This window comes from Cyanistes caeruleus, chromosome 32 (genome assembly GCF_971803275.1).
Source record: "Cyanistes caeruleus chromosome 32, bCyaCae1.hap1.1, whole genome shotgun sequence".
Taxonomy (NCBI): Eukaryota; Metazoa; Chordata; class Aves; order Passeriformes; family Paridae; genus Cyanistes; species Cyanistes caeruleus.
In genome coordinates, this window is record NC_141733.1 from 1,014,429 (window position 1) to 1,034,986 (window position 20,558).

At 51.6% G+C, this 20,558-nt stretch overlaps 1 protein-coding gene across 1 annotated transcript; it reads right to left on the bottom strand.

Annotated features, from left to right (window-relative positions):
• Positions 1-1,715: 1,715 nt before the first annotated feature.
• FIGNL2 (fidgetin like 2) lies at positions 1,716-3,939 on the bottom strand. Its single transcript, XM_086870457.1, has one exon. The coding sequence runs from the start codon at positions 3,937-3,939 to the stop codon at positions 1,768-1,770; it is 2,172 nt and encodes a 723-aa protein (XP_086726583.1). The 3' UTR covers positions 1,716-1,767.
• Positions 3,940-20,558: the final 16,619 nt, after the last annotated feature.

Here is a 20,558-nt window from a genome sequence, read left to right on the forward strand (position 1 = left end):
AGGTGGGAAAAACTCTTAAAAAAAAAAAAAATTCCTTTTTTTTTTTATTTTCTGAGAAGATAAAAAGTGTTTTTTTTTAAAAAAAAAAAAACAAAACATTCTTTAGTTTTTTTCTGAGGTAATTTTTTTTTTTTCCTGAGTAGTTAAAAAGAAATAAAAAAAAAAAAACAAACGAACAAAAAAACGCTACAGAGCTTACAAAAATAAAAAACCCGAGTCTAGGATATTCAAAAATCTACGGCATTTTACTCCAAAAAAATTTGGTTTTGGGGTGGTTTGGGGTCTGACCCCCTGGTTTGGGGTGCAACCTCCTTGTTTTGGGTTGAAATTCCCTGGTTTTGGGATGAAATTCCCTGGTTTTGGGATGAAATTCCCTGGTTTTGGGTTGAAATTCCCTGGTTTTGGGCTGAAATTCCCTGGTTTTGGGCTGAAATTCCCTGGGTTTGGGTTGAAATTCCCTGGTTTTGGGTTGAAATTCCCTTGCTTTGGGCTGGAATTCCCTGGTTTTGAGATGAAATTCCCCGGTTTTGGGATGAAATTCCCTGGTTTTGGGTTGAAATTCCCTGGTTTGGGCTTAAATTCCCTGGTTTTGGGCTGAAATTCCCTGGGTTTGGGTTGAAATTCCCTGGTTTTGGGATGAAATTCCCTGGTTTTGGGATGAAATTCCCTGGTTTTGGGTTGAAATTCCCTGGTTTTGGGCTGAAATTCCCTGGTTTCGGGTTGAAATTCCCTGGGTTTGGGTTGAAATTCCCTGGTTTTGAGATGAAATTCCCTGGGTTTGGGATGAAATTCCCTGGTTTTGGGTTGAAATTCTCTGGTTTTGGGCTGAAATTCCCTGGTTTTGGGATGAAATTCCCTGGTTTGGGTTGAAATTCCCTGGTTTTGGGATGAAATTCCCTGGTTTTGGGTTGAAATTCCCTTGTTTTGGGTTGAAATTCCCTGGTTTTGAGATGAAATTCCCTGGTTTTGAGATGAAATTCCCAGGTTTTGGGTTGAAATTCCCAGGTTTTGAGTTGAAATTCCCTGGTTTTGGGCTGAAATTCCCTAGTTTTGGGCCAAAATTCCCTGGTTTTGGGCTGAAATTCCCTGCTTTTGGGCTGAAATTCCCTGGTTTTGAGATGAAATTCCCTGGTTTTGGGTTGAAATTCCCTGCTTTTGGGTTGAAATTCCCTGGTTTGGGCTAAAATTCCCTGGTTTTGGGTTGAAATTCCCTGGTTTTGGGATGAAATTCCCTTGCTTTGGGCTGAAATTCCCTTGCTTTGGGCTGGAATTCCCTGGTTTTGAGATGAAATTCCCTGGATTTGGGATGAAATTCCCTGGTTTTGGGTTGAAATTCCCTGGTTTTGGGCATCTCCCCTTTCCCCGATCAGGTGAGAAGGGGCTCCAAAGACACCCGAGGTATTTTTGTTGGGAATAATTAAAAAAAAAAAAGCAATTAAAAACCCCAAAAAAACCAAACCAACCCCCCAATTAAAAACCAACACTAAAGCTTTGGGGTGGATGGGGGGAGCTCCTGAATCCGTCGCCGGATCCCGATGCCGGAAAATCTCCCGGGGCGCCTCCGGCCCCGCCGGCATCGCCGATCCAGGCACGGAGGGTCGGGAAAATAATAAATAGCTTATCCTGAGTCGTGGGCGAGGCTTCCCCAAAAATGCAAAAAAACAAAACAACAGCCTGTAAAAAATCCCTGGATGAGTCCGAAATAGGAAAGGCCAGGCCGGGCCAGCATCACCGGTGTCCCCAAGCCCGCCGGGTGTCACCCACCCCTCAGTGCCTGGTGCCGTACATCTTATCCCAGTCCAGGAACAAGTCCAGCTCCTTTTGGGACACACCCGGGCGCACCTTGCACAGAGCTTTCTCCAGGTCCTGGTAGGATGTGGGGGGTCCTGGCAGGGCGCGGCGAGCGGCCCCGGCGTGCTGGCACAGCCGCAGCAGCTCGGCGCAGGAGAAGCTCTCGGTGCGTTGGGCCAGCGCCGCCAGCTCGCGCTCGCCCAGGCAGCAGCTCTGCCTGGCCAGGGCCTGGCGGAGGATCTGGCGTCGCGCCTCGCCGTCCGGTGGCGGGATGTAGAGCCGCGTGCCGAAGCGCCGGTGCGACGCCTCGTCGATGCTGCCGGGCCGCGCCGTGGTGCCGATGACCACCACGTTCCGCTCGGATGAGGTGGCCACGTCGTCCAGGTAGGAGAGGAGCTGGGATTTGAGGCCACCCGCCTGGCCGCCGTCCTCGCCCGGCCGCGCCGCCAGCAAGGAATCGGCCTCGGTGATGAGCACCACGGAGGGCTGCCGGCAGCTGGCCACCAGGAACACGGTCTGGAGAATCTTCTCGGCTTCGGCCTTCCAGGTGGACAGCAGCGCGGCGCCGCTGAGGCGCAGCAGGGTGGAACCCAGCTGGGTGGAGACGCAGCGGCCCAGCAGCGACTTGCCGGTGCCGCGGGGCCCGAAGAGCAGCAGGGTCCGCAGCGGGTGGCTGGCACCGCTGCAGGAGCCGGGCCGCAGGATGGGCCACAGCAGCTCCTCCTCGATGGCCGCCTTGACGCCCGCCCGCCCGGCGATGTCCGACCACTGCACCGGCGGCCCCCGCTCCACCACCTTGGTGTTCACCAGCTCCAGCACCAGCGGGTCGACGTTCTTGGGCTGCTCCTCCAGCGGGGCGAAGCCCAGAGCTTTGGGGGGCAGCCGCAGCGGGAAGGGGGGTCCCGGCTCGGCCGTGCGCTCCCCGTTGGCCAAGGTGGGGCTGAACTTCTCGAAGGGCTCTGCCGGCCGCAGGGCAGCGTCCCTGGAGCCGTAGGGTGGCGAGGCCATGCCCTTCATCTGCTGCCCGCCGAACTTTCCGCCGTGTTCCTCGGCGCTCCCAGCCGCCGGGGGCTTCCCGGCTTTGAAGGGCACCTGCGGGGAGTCGCCGCCGCCGGCGAAGCCGTTCCCCCGGCACTCGCCGTTGTCCGACAGCGGGTACGGGGACTTTGGCTGCTCGTAGCTGTATTTCCTGTACCTGCCCTCGCCGTCATCCTCCCCGCCCATGTCGAACGCCTTCCTCTTCAGCGTGCCCGCCGCCTCGGTGCCCAGCGGCGGCACGGCCAGCGAGCCCAGCGCAGCCCCCTGGTAGCCGTAGCCAGGGACCCCCGGCGGGCGGGCGGGGGGCGGCGGGGCCGGGATGGGGGTGGGCGCGGCGATGCCGGAGGGCAGGTAGGAGGCTGCCGAGGGGTGCGGAGGGTGGATGCCCCCGTAGCCCGGCTGCGGAGCGTAGCTGCCCGCCGTGTAGTTGTAGACGGGGCCCGAGGAGCCGTAAGCGGGCACCAGGGCGGGCGAGGGGTGCGCCGGCTGCAGGAGCCCCGAGCTGTGCAGGGCGGGGGGATGCGGCGGGGGCAGCGCCGCCGGGGGCTGGGTGCAGTAGCCCGAGGGCAAATAGGTGCCACCGTAAGCCGAGGGGTACTCCTGAGCCGCCCCGAGCGGCCCGGAGCCGGCGGCGGCCGCCCCGCAGGAATTACCGGCAGCGTACACCGGCTCGCTGAGGTTGGGCAGCACCGGGGAGCCCCCCAGCCCCATGGCCCCGCTGCCGGCGGGCACGGCCGGTGGCACCGAGCCCTTGGCGAGCCCATCGGCGATGGGGGCCAGCGGGTAGGAGCCGTCAGAGCCCCCCGGCCAGGGCTCCCCGTCCCCTTTCTGGCCGTTCACGGGGCCGAAGGCGCCGTCCCCGTACCCGGCGAGCGTGGGGCGCTCGTAGGGCGAGTCCAGCACCCCCGAGTACTTCTCGGCGTACCTCTTGAGGAGGTTGGAGGCCGTGAGAGCCGAGATGTCATCGTTGGCCCAGGCGTAGTTGAAGCGCTGGCGGGTGCTGGGGTACAGGTCGGACTTGTGGGCCGGCGAGGAGGTGGTGGAGGAGACGTCCAGGTGCTGCTCCGGCCACTGGTTCAGGGACTGGGCATGCTCTGGTGACCAGTGCATCTTCGACAGACCTGTGGGCACGGGACAGCGCGGGTGAGAGCAGAGGAACGGGAATTCTGCACCCAAAACCTGCTCTGCTGCCCTGTCCCGGGCTGGGAGCGCCTGCTCGGGTGTTCTGAGCTTGGGGAAACCTTCAGGGCCACTGAGGCCAAGCTTTGACCGGTCCCCACCTCATCACCCGGGCCACCTCCAGCTGTCCCTGCGGTGACGCCACCACGTCCCTGTCCAGGCCAATCCAACGCTCCCTGAGAGGGAATTCTCCACCCTAAAACCTCCTCTGGCCACCTCCTGCTGGGGCTGCCACCTCCTGCTCCAGCCCTGAGGGTGGTGGCAGTGTCCCCAAATCTCCTCTGGCCACCTCCTGCTGGGGCTGCCACCTCCCTCCAACCCCGAGGGTGGTGGCAGTGTCCCCAAACCTCCTCTGGTCACCTCCCTCCAGCCCCGAGGGTGGTGGCAGTGTCCCCAAACCTCCTCTGGTCACCTCCCTCCAGCCCCGAGGGTGGTGGCAGTGTCCCCAAACCTCCTCTGGCCACCTCCTGCTGGGGCTGCCACCTCCTGCTCCAGCCCCGAGGGTGGTGGCAGTGTCCCCAAACCTCCTCTGGCCACCTCCTGCTCCAGCCCCGAGGGTGGTGGCAGTGTCCCCAAACCTCCTCTGGCCACCTCCTGCTCCAGCCCCGAGGGTGGTGGCAGTGTCCCCAAACCTCCTCTGGCCACCTCCTGCTCCAACCTCGAGGGTGGTGGCAGTGTCCCCAAACCTCCTCTGGTCACCTCCTGCTCCAGCCCCGAGGGTGGTGGCAGTGTCCCCAAACCTCCTCTGGTCACCTCCTGCTCCAGCCCCGAGGGTGGTGGCAGTGTCCCCTCCCCTCCCCACTGTCCCCAGCCCCTCGGGGGACACCGAGGCCGGGGCCAGGTGGGGACCTCGTGCCCTCCTCGCTCTCTGCCGCGGCCTCTCAGCCGCTCTGCACAATAAGATTAATTTAATGCTTTAATTGACTTATGGGGCACTTTGGATATCGAAGTTCCACCAGAGGATTCCGGGCCTCCTGTCATTGGCAAAGCTCTCCTGACGGATAAAATCACAGGGGATCCTCCTGGAGCTGCCCGTGGGGCTGGGGGAAAATGCACCCAAAAGCTTGAAAAGGAAAAAAGGAGCATTTGGCTGGTTCTGAGATGAACAAGGCATTTCCCCTAATTTTTTATATTTTTTTTTAGGGAATTAAAGCAGCAGGAGTTTCCATCCTCGCTCAGTGGGTGCAGGGCCCCCCAGGAATGTCAGGATTTGATTTGGGGACACCAGGGGAGGTGTCTGAGCGCTCCAGTACAACCAGTAAATCCCAGTGCCATTCCCAGGAATGCCAGGATTTGATTTGGGGGCACCAGGGGAGGTGTCCGAGCGCTCCTGGGAGCCACCAGTACAACCAGTAAATCCCAGTGCCATTCCCAGGAGCCACCAGTACAACCAGTAAATCCCAGTGCCATTCCCAGGAATGTCAGGGTTTGATTTGGGGGCAGCAGGGGCGGTGTCTGAGCTCTCCAGTACAACCAGTAAATCCCAGTGCCATTCCCAGGAATGCCAGGATTTGATTTGGGGGCACCAGGGGCGGTGTCTGAGCCCTCCTCGGAGCCACCAGTACAACCAGTAAATCCCAGTGCCATTCCCAGGAGCCACCAGTACAACCAGTAAATCCCAGTGCCATTCCCAGGAGCCACCAGTACAACCAGTAAATCCCAGTGCCATTCCCAGGAGCCACCAGTACAACCAGTAAATCCCAGTGCCATTCCCAGGAATGTCAGGGTTTGATTTGGGGGCACCAGGGGCGGTGTCCGAGCCCTCCTGGGAGCCACCACCAGTACAACCAGTAAATCCCAGTGCCATTCCCAGGAGCCACCAGTACAACCAGTAAATCCCAGTGCCATTCCCAAGCTCCTGATGACAGCAGGGCAGCGACAAACCCCAAACACCCGAACAAAACGAGTTGAGCCCGGCCCAGCAAACCCCTTAAAAACACGGGAGAAATAAAAAAAAACCCAAAAGCCATGGAAAAAACAAAAAAAAAAGGTGGAAAAGGCAGAGAGGGGGGAGGGCGGCGGGCAGGGAGGAGCTGTCAGGGTTGGAATGGGAGGTGAATGAGTGGCGGAGCGGGACAGATGTTTCAATGCTCCCCTTGGCAGTGTGAGAAAATTACTGTCCAGTGACCAAATGGCCGGGCCGGTTCCCACCCTCGCTGCTGCCCATTATCCCCAGCACAAGACAAAGGCGGGCAGGGGGGCTGGGCAGGGAGAATCCCATTGTTCCCGCCCGCCCTAATTATGGAAATCTTGTTAATCTATTCAGCAGCGAGTCTGAACTGGGCTTTTGTTCGGGGGGTTTGCAGCGGGGGTGTCCAACGGCTGGGAGCGGGGATGGGGTGCGCTGCCTCCCCCCGGGAACAGCCAGGAGGCCGAGGGGAGCGGCCCCGCCGCGGCTCCGGGGAGCCAGGGGGGTGCGTTTGCTCTGGAGAGCCCTGGAGCTCGCGGGGATGGTGCTGGAAAAACACCTGGGGGGCAAATGCCAGCGGGGTGACCCCCCCAGAGCAGGGTCTGCAGACGGCTGAGCCGGCCCCGCGTCACGGGGGGATGGAGAGGGGGCTCCGGTGGCTCTGGAGGGAAGAGCAAACAGGATGGACGCAGGATGGACATTCCAGAATGGCCAGTGGCCAGTGGCCAGATCTCCAGTGGCCAGATCTCCAATGGCCAGATCTCCAGTGGCCAGATCTCCAATGGCCAGATCTCCAATGGCCAGTGGCCAGATGTCCAATGGCCAGTGGCCAGATCTCCAATGGCCAGATGTCCAATGGCCAGATCTCCAATGGCCAGATCTCCAATGGCCAATGTACAGATGTCCAGAAGTCCAAAATGTCCAATGTCCAGAATGCCCAGCTGTCCAGTGTCCAATGTCCAGAATGTCCAGTGTCCAATGTCCAATGTCCAGATGTCCAATGTCCAGAATATCCAATGTCCAGCTGTCCAATGTCCACTGTCCAGAATGTCCAGATGTCCAATGTCCAGAATGTCCAGTGTCCAATGTCCAATGTCCAGATGTCCAATGTCCAGAATGCCCAGCTGTCCAGTGTCCAATGTCCAGAATGTCCAGTGTCCAATGTCCAATGTCCAGAATATCCAATGTCCAGCTGTCCAATGTCCAATGTCCAGAATGTCCAGATGCCCAGCTGTCCAGCTGTCCAATGTCCACTGTCCAGAATGTCCAGATGTCCAATGTCCAGAATGTCCAGATGTCCAGTGTCCAGAATATCCAATGTCCAGCTGTCCAATGTCCAATGTCCAGCTGTCCAGCTGTCCAATGTCCACTGTCCAGAATGTCCAGATGTCCAATGTCCAGAATGTCCAGTGTCCAGAATATCCAATGCCCAGATGTCCAATGTCCAGAATATCCAATGTCCAATGTCCAGCTGTCCAGATGTCCAGTGTCCAATGTCCAGCTGTCCAGATGTCCAGAATGTCAGATGTCCAGCTGTCCAGATGTCCAATGTCCAATGTCCAGATGTCCAATGTCCAGCTGCCCAGCTGTCCAGATGTCCAATGTCCAATGTCCAGAATGTCCAGAATGTCCAGCTGTCCAATGTCCAGCTGTCCAGCTGTCCAGCTGATTCCGATGGGAATTCAGCCGGAGGCTGAGCCCGTCTGTCACCATGGGAGAAATGGGAATGGGAAAAGGGAGCCCTGGGCTGGGAATGAATTCTGATCCTGGGGAGTCCCAGCCCCATCCAGAAATTAATTTGAATTAATTCTGATATTGGGGAGTCCCAGCCCCATCCAGAAATTAATTTGAATTAATTCTGATATTGGGGAGTCCCAGCCCCATCCAGAAATTAATTTGAATTAATTCTGATATTGGGGAGTCCCAGCCCCATCCAGAAATTAATTTGAATTAATTCTGATCCTGGGGAGTCCCAGCCCCATCCAGAAATTAATTTGAATTAATTCTGATATTGGGGAGTCCCAGCCCCATCCAGAAATTAATTTGAATTAATTCTGATCCTGGGGAGTCCCAGCCCCATCCAGAAATTAATTTGAATTAATTCTGATATTGGGGAGTCCCAGCCCCATCCAGAAATTAATTTGAATTAATTCTGATATTGGGGAGTCCCAGCCCCATCCAGAAATTAATTTGAATTAATTCTGATATTGGGGAGTTCCAGCCCCATCCAGAAATTAATTTGAATTAATTCTGATATTGGGAATCCCCAGTATTTTAATTAATCCCCAGTGAATTTTAATTAATTCTGATACAGACCCTCAGCCCAACAAGAAATGAATTTGAATTAATTCTATACTGGGGAGCCCCATCCCCATCCATAAATTAATTCGAATTAATTCTGATCCAGATCCCCATCCATAAATGAGTTTGAATTAATTCTGATCCAGATCCCCATCCATAAATGAGTTTGAATTAATTCTGATCCAGATCCCCATCCATAAATGAGTTTGAATTAATTCTGATCCAGATCCCCATCCATAAATGAGTTTGAATTAATTCTGATCCAGACCCCCATCCCCAGCCAGAAATGAATTTGAATTAATTCTGATATTGGGGAGCCCCATCCCCATCCATAAATTAATTTGAATGAATTCTGATCCAGATCCCCATCCATAAATTAATTTGAATTAATTCTGATCCAGATCCCCATCCATAAATTAATTTGAATTAATTCTGATCCAGATCCCCATTTATAAATTAATTTGAATGAATTCTGATCCAGATCCCCATCCATAAATGAGTTTGAATTAATTCTGATCCAGATCCCCATCCATAAATGAGTTTGAATGAATTCTGATCCAGATCCCCATCCATAAATGAGTTTGAATTAATTCTGATCCAGATCCCCATCCATAAATTAATTTGAATTAATTCTGATCCAGATCCCCATCCATAAATGAGTTTGAATTAATTCTGCTTGTGTCACCCCCATCCCCATCCCTCCCCATCGCATTTTTCTCCTCGGTGCCTCTGGAATTCCGCAGGGAATGGAGCCCCAGCTCCTCTTTTCCATCATTTCCATCATTCCCGGCCATCCCGGATGATGGATCCCGTTCCCATCCCCTGGGATCCATCCCAGCCCCACCCAACCGTGCCCAGACCTTTTGTTTTCACAAACCTTTTTTCACTCTCCTTTTTCCAGCACTGGAACCCCCCCAGCTCCCTCCTGCACCCCTTCCCCTGATGGATTCTCCAGAAATTCCCTTTTTTTGGGGGGTTTGCTTTGCCCCAGGTTGTTTGGATGCATTTGGATTTTGGGGATTTATTTCCCTTCTGCAGCCTGGGATTGTCCAGGTTATAAACCAATTATTTATTAATAGAATATTAATATATAATATATAATATAATATATAAAATATAAAATATAAAATATAAAATATAATATATATTATATAATATATAATACATAATATATAATATATAATATATAATATATAATATATAATATATAATATATAATATATAATATATAATATATAATATATAATATATAATATAATTATATTATATATTCTATTATATATTAATATTATATTAATAAATAAATTGGTTATATTTATTATATATATAATATATATATGTATTATATTATATATTATATATATTTATTATATATATTATATATATATTTATTATGTATAACATAATTATAATTATATTATAATATAAAATATAATTTTAATTATATTATAATATATATAATATAATATATTAATAAATATATTATCATTTACATATTCATTTATTTGTTTCGGTATTTATGTTTCTGGATCTATTTTTATGTTGATGTATTTATAGAAATAGATTTAGTATATTTATTTTTATATATATTTATATATAATAAATATTTAATTTATTTATACACTACATGATATATAATATATATTAAAATATATTATATATTATAATATATTATATATTAGATAATATATTATATAATATATATTTGCATAATTAAATTATATATATTATATACAATAATATTGTATTATATAATATTATATAATTATATATCTATTATATATATTATAATATTATATAGTATATTATATAGTATATATAATATTATATATAATCATATAAATGTCAATATATTAAATATATGGAATATATAATTATATATATATATATAATATGGTGAATTTGGTAAATTTGGTGAATTTGGTGGATTTGATGAATTTGGTGGATTTGATAAATTTGATAAATTTGGTGAATTTGGGGGGTTTGGTGAATTTGGTAAATTTGGTAAATTTGGTGGATTTGGTAAATTTGATGAATTTGGGGAATTTGGGGAATTTGGTGAATTTCTGTTGGCAGAACCGAGGAGGTGGCGATGCTGGGGACGAGGCTGGAGCTGGGATTGGTGGCATCTGGAGATTCCTCTGGCCACCAATGCCACCAGTGACCCTCTGGTCACCAATGCCACCAGTGACCCTCTGGCCACCAATGCCACCAGTGACCCTCTGGTCACCAGTGCCACCCCTGCTCTGTGACCCTCTGGCCACCAATGCCACCAGTGACCCTCTGGTCACCAATGCCACCCCTGCTCTGTGACCCTCTGGCCATCAGTGCCACCCCAGTGACCCTCTGGTCATCAGTGCCACCCCTGTGACCTCCTGGCCACCAATGCCACCAGTGACCCTCTGGCCACCAATGCCACCAGTGACCCTCTGGCCACCAGTGCTGCCCCATATATTTGAATATTTATATTTATATTTATATTTATATTTATATTTATATTTATATTTATATTTATATTTATATTTACAGTTCTTTGGTGTAGAACCCCAAACCCCATGCACAGAGCCAGCTGCTGTATATACATATATGTGTGTGTGTGTGTGTGTATATATATATGTATATATATATATATATATAAATATATATATATTTATATATATGTGTATATAAATATACAATATATATATATATATACACGCATGATACATATAATAATATACAGAATAGAATAGAATAATATATTAAATTAAAATAATTAATATGTTACAATATAATATTATACCCTGACCAGGGATAAAATCTCAGCACCCCAATCCAGGATAAAACCTCCACATGCCAATCCAGGATAAAATCTCAGCATCCCAATCCAGGGAGATCTCAGCATCCCAATCTGGGATAAAATCTCCACACCCCAATCCAGGATAAAATCTCCACACCCCAATCCATGGAGATCCCAGCACCCCAATCCAGGGAGACCCCAGCACCCCAATCCATGGAGATCCCTCCTCACACCACAAAATAAACCTCGCTGGGGGAGATGGAGCTGAGCCAGCAGCTCCCTGAGGGATCCAGGAGGGAATTCCTGGAGCAGGAGAAGATCCAGGATGGGATTCCTGGAGTGGGAGAAGATTCCTGGAACAGGAGAAGATTCCTGGAACAGGATTAGATCCAGGATGGGATCCCTGGAACAGGATTAGATCCAGGATGGGATCCCTGGAACAGGATTAGATCCAGGGTGGGATCCCTGGAACAGGAGAAGATCCAGGATGGGATCCCTGGAACAGGAGAAGATCCAGGATGGGATCCCTGGAACAGGAGAAGATCCAGGATGGGATCCCTGGAACAGGATTAGATCCAGGATGGGATCCCTGGAACAGGATTAGATCCAGGGTGGGATCCCTGGAACAGGAGAAGATCCAGGATGGGATCCCTGGAACAGGAGAAGATCCAGGATGGGATCCCTGGAACAGGAGAAGATCCAGGATGGGATCCCTGGAACAGGAGAAGATCCAGGATGGGATCCCTGGAACAGGATTAGATCCAGGATGGGATCCCTGGAACAGGATTAGATCCAGGGTGGGATCCCTGGAACAGGAGAAGATCCAGGATGGGATCCCTGGAACAGGAGAAGATCCAGGATGGGATCCCTGGAACAGGAGAAGATCCAGGATGGGATCCCTGGAACAGGAGAAGATCCAGGATGGGATCCCTGGAACAGGATTAGATCCAGGATGGGATCCCTGGAACAGGATTAGATCCAGGATGGGATCCCTGGAACAGGATTAGATCCAGGATGGGATCCCTGGAACAGGATTAGATCCAGGGTGGGATCCCTGGAACAGGATTAGATCCAGGGTGGGATCCCTGGAGTGGGAGAAGATTCCTGGAACAGGATTAGATCCAGGATGGGATCCATGGAACAGGATTAGATCCAGGATGGGATCCCTGGAACAGGATTAGATCCAGGATGGGATCCCTGGAGTGGGAGAAGATTCCTGGAACAGGATTAGATCCAGGATGGGATCCATGGAACAGGAGAAGATCCAGGATCCCATCCCTGGAACAGGATTAGATCCAGGATGGGTGGCGTTCCCACCCTCAGGAATATCTCCTCGATTCGGAGGATGTAAAATTGATCCTCTTGGCCTCAGGCTGCATTTCACCACCCCAAAATCAACCCAATTTTAGGATTTTCTCCTCCCGTGGGTGTGGGGTGAGCGCTCCCAGCCCTCGGGCGGATTATCCCGGGGATTTGGGAAAAGCAGCAGCAGCAGGATGGGACCCCAGCTATGAAACAGAGAAACTCCCGGAGCTGCAGCAGGTGGAGGAAACATCCCTGGGCTGGGAATCTCCCCAGGGGTTTGTCACCCCTGGAACCTCCTCAGCCGCCGGGTCCCGCATCCACAGCACCCAGGGAACGGCGCCGAGGAGATTTCTCAGCCTTTACTCCTCGTTTTCCCCTGGAAACGGGAGAACTCGGAGGGGATGGAAGGGTTTGGGGCACCAAAACCGAAATGCTGCAAAATGCCCAGGCCAGCCCTGGGGAGGGGAAAAAAGGGAGGGAGGGGAGGGGAGAAGAGCGGCTCCAGATAAGGAATTGTTAACATGATCCATATGGTCAGCACCGCGCTGTTTAACCAAAATGATAATGGCAAAAGGGAAGAATGCAGCGGGGGCTCGGCGGGAGAACAAAGGCGGCCACAGAGCCCTTCCCTGCCCCTGGAATCCTGAGCTGTTCCCAACCTTCCCTGCCCCTGGAATTCTGAGCTGCTCAAATCCTTCCCTGCTCCAGGAATCCTGAGCTGCTCAAAACCTTCCCTGCCCCTGGAATTCTGAGCTGTTCCCAACCTTCCCTGCTCCAGGAATCCCAAGCCGGCACAAACCATTCCCTGCCCCAGGAATCCTGAGCTGCTCAAAACCTTCCCTGCTCCAGGAATTCTGAGCTGTTCCCAACCTTCCCTGCTCCAGGAATCCTGAGCTGTTCCCAACCTTCCCTGCCCCTGGAATTCTGAGCTGCTCAAAACCTTCCCTGCCCCAGGAATCCTGAACCATTCCAAACCCTTTCCCTGCCCCAGGAATTTCGAGCCATTCCAAACCCTTTCCCTGCCCTGGGAATCCTGAACCATTCCAAACCCTTTCCCTGCTCTGGGAATTTCGAGCTGCCCCAGGAATCTCGAGCTGGAAGAGCTGGTGATCACAAACCCCTTCCCTGCCCCAGGAATTTCGAGCCATTCCAAACCCTTTTTCCCTGCCCCAGGAATCCTGAACCATTCCAAACCCTTTTTCCCTGCCCCAGGAATCCTGAATTGTTCCCAACCTTCCCTGCCCCAGGAATTTCGAACCATTCCAAACCCTTTCCCTGCCCCAGGAATCCTGAACCATTCCAAGCCCTTTTTCCCTGCTCCAGGAATCCTGAACCATTCCAAACCCTTTCCCTGCCTCAGGAATTTCGAGCCATTCCAAACCCATTCCCTGCCTCAGGAATCCTGAACCATTCCAAACCCTTTTTCCCTGTCCCAGGAATCCCGAGCTGTTCCAAACCCTTTCCCTGCCCTGGGAATCCTGAACCATTCCAAACCCATTCCCTTTCCCTGGGAATTCTGAACCATTCCAAGCCCTTTTTCCCTGCCCTGGGAATCCCAAGCTGTTCCAAACCCTTTCCCTGCCCCAGGAATCCTGAACCATTCCAAACCATTTTTCCCTGCCCTGGGAATCCTGGGAATCCAGAGGCTGCTCCCCCATTCCCCACTCCAGGAATTGTGGCTGAGCCCCAAAACCGCCCCCGGCTCCTTCCCCCTCCACAAAATCTCTCCTAAAAACACAAACAAACCCTGCTAAAAACAGGGAGCGAAACCCCAAATAAATTTATCTGTATCTCTAACGATATTTTCATTTTCCATCGAAACGGGGGCAGGACTGGGGGGATGCAAAGACGGAGCCCGTTCCTGTCGGATCTGGGATGAATTCAGGCCTGGCTGCTGATGTTATTCCAGGATCCCGTGGTTTTCCAAGGAACACAATGCAGTGCGTGCCATTCATTATCCCGCCAGTCCCCCAAGAGAAAATGTCAACACACTTCTGCCGGAGAGAGCTAAAACAAATGTTTAATGTGATAAACAAGCGCCAGGCCTCAGCCCCCGCTGAAATGTTTAATTCAGAATCACCTCCAGAGCAAACAGGAGCCCGCATGGGAAATGCTGGCAGAACCTCAGCGATTCCCAGCAGGAAATCCATCCCCAGCCATTCCAGCGCCCTCCGCGGAGCCACGGCCACACCAAACACGCAAATCCTGCCCCAAATTCCCTCAAATCTGTCACAAAAGCTTCGACCACAAACGCTCGGTTTTGGTGGAAAACCAGGAATGAGGTGAACCAGCACATGGCGACTCCAAACCAAAAGAATTTTGGAGCACACGGGATAAAGGGGTTTTAAAATGATGTTTTTCCCCCGTCCCAGCCACGAGCGAAAAACTCCAGGTTTAGAATAAAAATAATGTAAAATAAAAAATAATTTAAAATAAAAATCATTTAAAATAAAAAGAATTTAAAATAATAAAAATAACTTAAAATAAAAATAACTTAAAATAAAAATAATATAAAATAAAAATAATTTAAAATAATAGAAATAATTTAAAATAAAAATAATTTAAAATAATAAAAATAATTTAAAATAAAAATAACTTAAAATAAAAATAATTTAAAATAAAAATAATTTAAAAGAATAGAAATAATTTAAAATAAAAATAATTTAAAATAATAAAAATAATTTAAAATAAAAATAACTTAAAATAAAAATAATTTAAAATAAAAATAATATAAAATAAAAATAACATAAAATAAAAATAATTTAAAATAAAAATAATATAAAATAAAAATAATATAAAATAAAAATAACATAAAATAAAAATAATTTAAAATAAAAATAATTTAAAATAAAAATAATTTAAAATAAATTAACTTAAAATAAAAATAACTTAAAATAAAAATAACTTAAAATAAAAATAATATAAAATAAAAATAATATAAAATAAAAATAATTTAAAATAAAAACAATATTAAATAAAATTAATTTAAAATAAAAATAATTTAATTTCTTTTTTTTTTTTTAAAAAAAGGAGCTTTCAGGCAAAGCTTCTGTTTAAAAATCACCGTCAGCTCCTGAACGCCGCGAGTGTTTTGAAGGCTCCGGCGTGCGCTTGACGTGCGACAGCGGCTGCGGGAGCCTGCATTGTTCCCGGGGAGAGGGATGGAGGAGGGAGGGAGGGATGGGAGGGATGGGAGGGATGGGAGGGATGGATGATGGATGATGGATGGATGGAGGGATGGATGGATGGATGGATGGACGGACGGACAATCGCACCCTGAGCGCTCTCCGCGCTCCAGGCAGGGTTCGGAGCAGGATTGGTTCCGCCACCGTGACCCGGCTCCCCTCGGGACCCCTCTGGGGCCAGGCTCGTGTCACCACCGCGCCCCCCGGAGCCCCCCGCAGCCTCTCGGGGGGAAGAGGAGCCAAAGGCCCGGGTGGTTCCCCGGTAGCTCTCGGCTCTCCGGAGCCCTCCCGCGACCCCCGGGCTCTCCCCGGGCTCTCCCCGGGCTCCCCCCGGGTTCCCCCCGGGCTCTCCCCGGGCTCCCCCCGGGCTCTCCCCGGGCTCCCCCCGGGCTCCTCCCGGGCTCTCCCCGGGCTCCCCCCGGGCTCCCCCCGGGTTCCCCCCGGGCTCCCCCCGGGCTCTCCCCGGGCTCCCCCCGGGCTCTCCCCGGGCTCTCCCCGGGCTCTCCCCGGGTTCTCCCCGGGTTCCCCCCGGGCTCCCCCCGGGCTCCCCCGGCTCGGTGCCCGCAGCGCGGCGGGCGGGATGCGCACCCCGGGCGGCTCCGGGGCTGCTCGGCCGAGGGTCCCCGCTGCCCCCCGACCCATCCCGGCCCCACTCACCTCCTCATGCCGGCGGGGCCGTCAGCGCAGCCCGGGAGGCCGAGCCGGGCGCCGCATCCTGCGCTGCCGCCCGGACAATGCGGGGCGGCGCGGCGGCCCCGGGCGGCGGGGGCTGGGGCCGGGCTGGGGCTGGGGCCGGGGCCGGGGCCGGGGCCGCGGCCGGGGCCTGGGCTGGGGCTGAGCCCCCCGCCTCCCTCCCACCGCCCACTGCCCGCCCCCGGGAGCGGCGGGGCGGAGCGGCCAGGCCGGGCCATGGCGAGGTGCGGGACAGCGGCCGGGGGGGCTGCGAGAGTCCCGGAGGGACCCCCGGCACCGGGGTATCCCTGCTGACCGAGCCCCCAAATCCCTGCTGACCGAGCCCCGAAATCCCTGCACCCTGATCCCCGAAATCCCTGCACCCCGAGCCCCGAAATCCCTGCACCCCGAGCCCTCAAATCCCTGCAGCCCGAGCCCCCAAATCCCTGCACCCTGAGCCCCGAAATCCCTGCACCCTGATCCCCGAAATCCCTGCACCCTGATCCCCGAAATCCCTGCACCCCGAGCCCCGAAATCCCTGCACCCCGAGCCCTCAAATCCCTGCAGCCCGAGCCCCCAAATCCCTGCACCCTGAGCCCCGAAATCCCTGCACCCTGAGCCCCGAAATCCCTGCACCCTGAGCCCCGAAATCCCTGCACCCCGATCCCCGAAATCCCTGCACCCCGAGCCCCAAAATCCCTGCACCCCGAGCCCCGAAATCCCCGTACCCTGATCCCCGAAATCCCTGCACCCTGAGCCCCCAAATCCCTGCAGCCCGAGCCCCCAAATCCCTGTACCCTGATCCCCGAAATCCCTGCTGACCGAGCCCCCAAATCCCTGCACCCCGAGCCCCCAAATCCCTGCACCCCGAGCCCCCAAATCCCTGTACCCTGATCCCCGAAATCCCTGCTGACCGAGCCCCCAAATCCCTGCACCCTGATCCCCAAAAATCCCCGCACCCCGAGCCCCCAAATCCCTGCACCCCGAGCCCCAAAATCCCTGCAGCCCGAGCCCCCAAATCCCTGCACCCCGAGCCCCAAAATCCCTGCAGCCCGAGCCCCCAAATCCCTGCACCCCGAGCCCCCAAATCCCTGCACCCCGAGCCCCCAAATCTCTGCACCCTGAGCCCCCAAATCCCTGCACCCCGAGCCCCCAAATCCCTGCACCCCCATCCCCTGCACCCCAGCATTCCAGGGCCCATGGATCCCAATCTTCAACCCAACACCCATGAACTCTGACCCCTGCACCCCAACACCCCTGACTCCCTGTACCCCAACATCCCTGAACCCAAACACCCCTGATCCCCAACATCCCCAACATCCCTGACCCCCAACATCCCTGATCCCTGATCCCAAACACCCCTGACCCCCAACATCCCTGACTCTGACCCCCAACATCCCTGACCCCCAACATCCCTGATCCCTGACCCCCAACATCCCTGATCCCTGACCCCAAACATCCCTGATCCCTGACCCCCAATATCCCTGTCCCTGCCCCCAAACATCTCTGACCCCCAACCTCCCTGACCCCTGACCCCCAACATCCCTGACCCCCAACATCCCTGACCCCAAACACCCCTGACCCCCAACATCCCTGACCCCAAACATCCCTGACCCCCTGCACCCCAACATCCCTCCCCTGTTCCCCCAGCTCCTTTCTCCCTTCTCCCTGCACCCCAACATCCCTGCACCCCAACATCCCTGCACCCCAACATCTCTGACCCCCAACCTCCCTGACCCCTGACCCCCAACATCCCTGACCCCCAACATCCCTGACCCCAAACACCCCTGACCCCCAACATCCCTGACCCCTGACCCCAAACATCCCTGACCCCCAACACCCCTGACCCCTGACCCCAAACATCCCTGACCCCTGACCCCCAACATCCCTGACCCCAAACATCCCTGACCCCCTGCACCCCAACATCCCTCCCCTGTTCCCCCAGCTCCTTTCTCCCTTCTCCCTGCACCCCAACATCCCTGACCCCCAACACCCCTGACCCCAAACACCCCTGCACCCCAACATCCCTGACCCCCAACATCCCTGACCCCTGACCCCCAACATCCCTGACCCCCAACATCCCTGACCCCTGACCCCCAACATCTCTGACCCTTGACCCCCAACATCTCTGCCCCCCAACCTCCCTCCCCTGTCCCCCCAACTTCTCCCTGTCCCCCTCCGGCCCGTCCCGTCCCCCCGGGCCCGGAGCGATCCCAAATCCCTGGAATATTTTCCTGCTATTAATCAAAGCTTTCCCCCAGGGACAGCGCGGCACAGCCCCTTTATTTATTGAATTTTTATTAATTTATTTATTATTTATTTTTATTTATTTATTATTTATTGAATATTTATTCATTATCCCTAAAAAATCCTTGGGATCAGCAAAAAATCCCGCTCTTTGGGCCATAAAATTCCTCTTTTTTGGGTGGGTTTTCCCCAAGAATTCTGCTCTCAGAAGCCGTGATCTGTTTTAATCAATCAATCAATCAATCAATCAATCAGGCTCCTGGGGGATGGGTTAGTAATAATTCCCTGATCCCAGTGTTGCGCGCTCCCGGGTTTTTAGGGAATATTTTCCTTTCCAGGAGGGAATTCCCTGTGCTGGAGGTTCCAACCCTGGAGCAGATGGATTCATTTGGCTCCAGCTCACCCCGGGATCCCAGGATTGCGAATTTGGAACCTCCACGGGACGATTTGAATCCCGGAGAGCCGTAAAAAAGCAGCGATAAAATCACATTTATTGCGGTTCTGCTTTCACTGGGCACAAAGTGACTTTTATTAAACTGGCAAAAGCGAATTTCTCCTCTCACGGGGTTCAAGCTCACCTCGTTAACTGAGGAAAAGCTAAGGATTTATTATTGATTATTTAAATTATTTAAATAATTAAATAAAATTATTTAAATTATTTAAATTATTTAAATTAATTTTTATTTTTATTTTTATTTTTATTTTTATTTTTATTTTTAATATTTATAATTTATTATTCATTACTAATCATTAATTATTTTTATTTTTATTTTTATTTTTATTTTTATTTTTATTTTTATTTTTTTTTATTTATTATTTATAATTTATTATTTATTATTCATTATTTATTATTTACTATTTACTATTTACTATTTACTATTTATTATTTATTGTTTACTATTTATTATTTATTATTTTTATTATATTATATTATATTATATTATATTATATTATATTATATTATATTATATTATATTATATTATATTATATTATATTATATTATATTATATTCATGATATACTATATAGTATATAGTATATAGTATTTATTATATTATCTATTATCTATTATCATCTATTATGTATTATATATTATATATATTATATTATATGTTATATGTTATATGTAATATGTTACATGTTATATATTATATATTATATATTATACATTACATATTATGTATTATATATTATATATATAATATTATATATCATATATTATTATATATTATATATTATATATATTATACCTCAGGGACATCGGACCCCCTCCCCAGCCTGGATTCACGGGGGTGTTCAGGGGGGCTCCGGGACCCCTCCCCAGCTGTTCCCCGGGGGTTTCAGGGGGTTCAGGGTGGGATGGGGGGCACTGGGACCCCTCCCCAGCTGTTCCCCGGTGCTTTCAGGGGGTTCAGGGCGTTCAGGGGGGCTCTGGGACCCCTCCCCAGCTGTTCCCCGGTGCTTTCAGGGGGTTCAGGGGGGCTCCAGGACCCCTCCCCAGCTGTTCCCCGGGGGTTCAGGGTGGGATGGGGGCTCCGGGACCCCTCCCCAGCTGTTCCCCGGGGGTTTCAGGGGGGCTCCGGGACCCCCCCCCAGCTGTTCCCCGGGGGTTTCAGGGGGGCTCCGGGACCCCCCCCCAGCTGTTCCCCGGGGGTTTCAGGGGGTTCAGGGCGTTCAGGGGGGCTCCGGGACCCCTCCCCAGCTGTTCCCCGGGGGTTCAGGGTGGGATGGGGGCTCCGGGACCCCTCCCCAGCTGTTCCCCGGGGGTTTCAGGGGGTTCAGGGTGGGATGGGGGGCACTGGGACCCCTCCCCAGCTGTTCCCCGGGGGTTTCAGGGGGTTCAGGGGGGCTCCAGGACCCCTCCCCAGCTGTTCCCCGGGGGTTTCAGGGGGTTCAGGGCGTTCAGGGGGGCTCCGGGACCCCTCCCCAGCTGTTCCCCGGTGCTTTCAGGGGGTTCAGGGTGGGATGGGGGCTCCGGGACCCCTCCCCAGCTGTTCCCCGGTGCTTTCAGGGGGTTCAGGGGGGCTCCAGGACCCCTCCCCAGCTGTTCCCCGGGGGTTCAGGGTGGGATGGGGGCTCCGGGACCCCTCCCCAGGCTGTTCCCCGGGGGTTTCAGGGGGTTCAGGGGGGCTCCGGGACCCCTCCCCAGCTG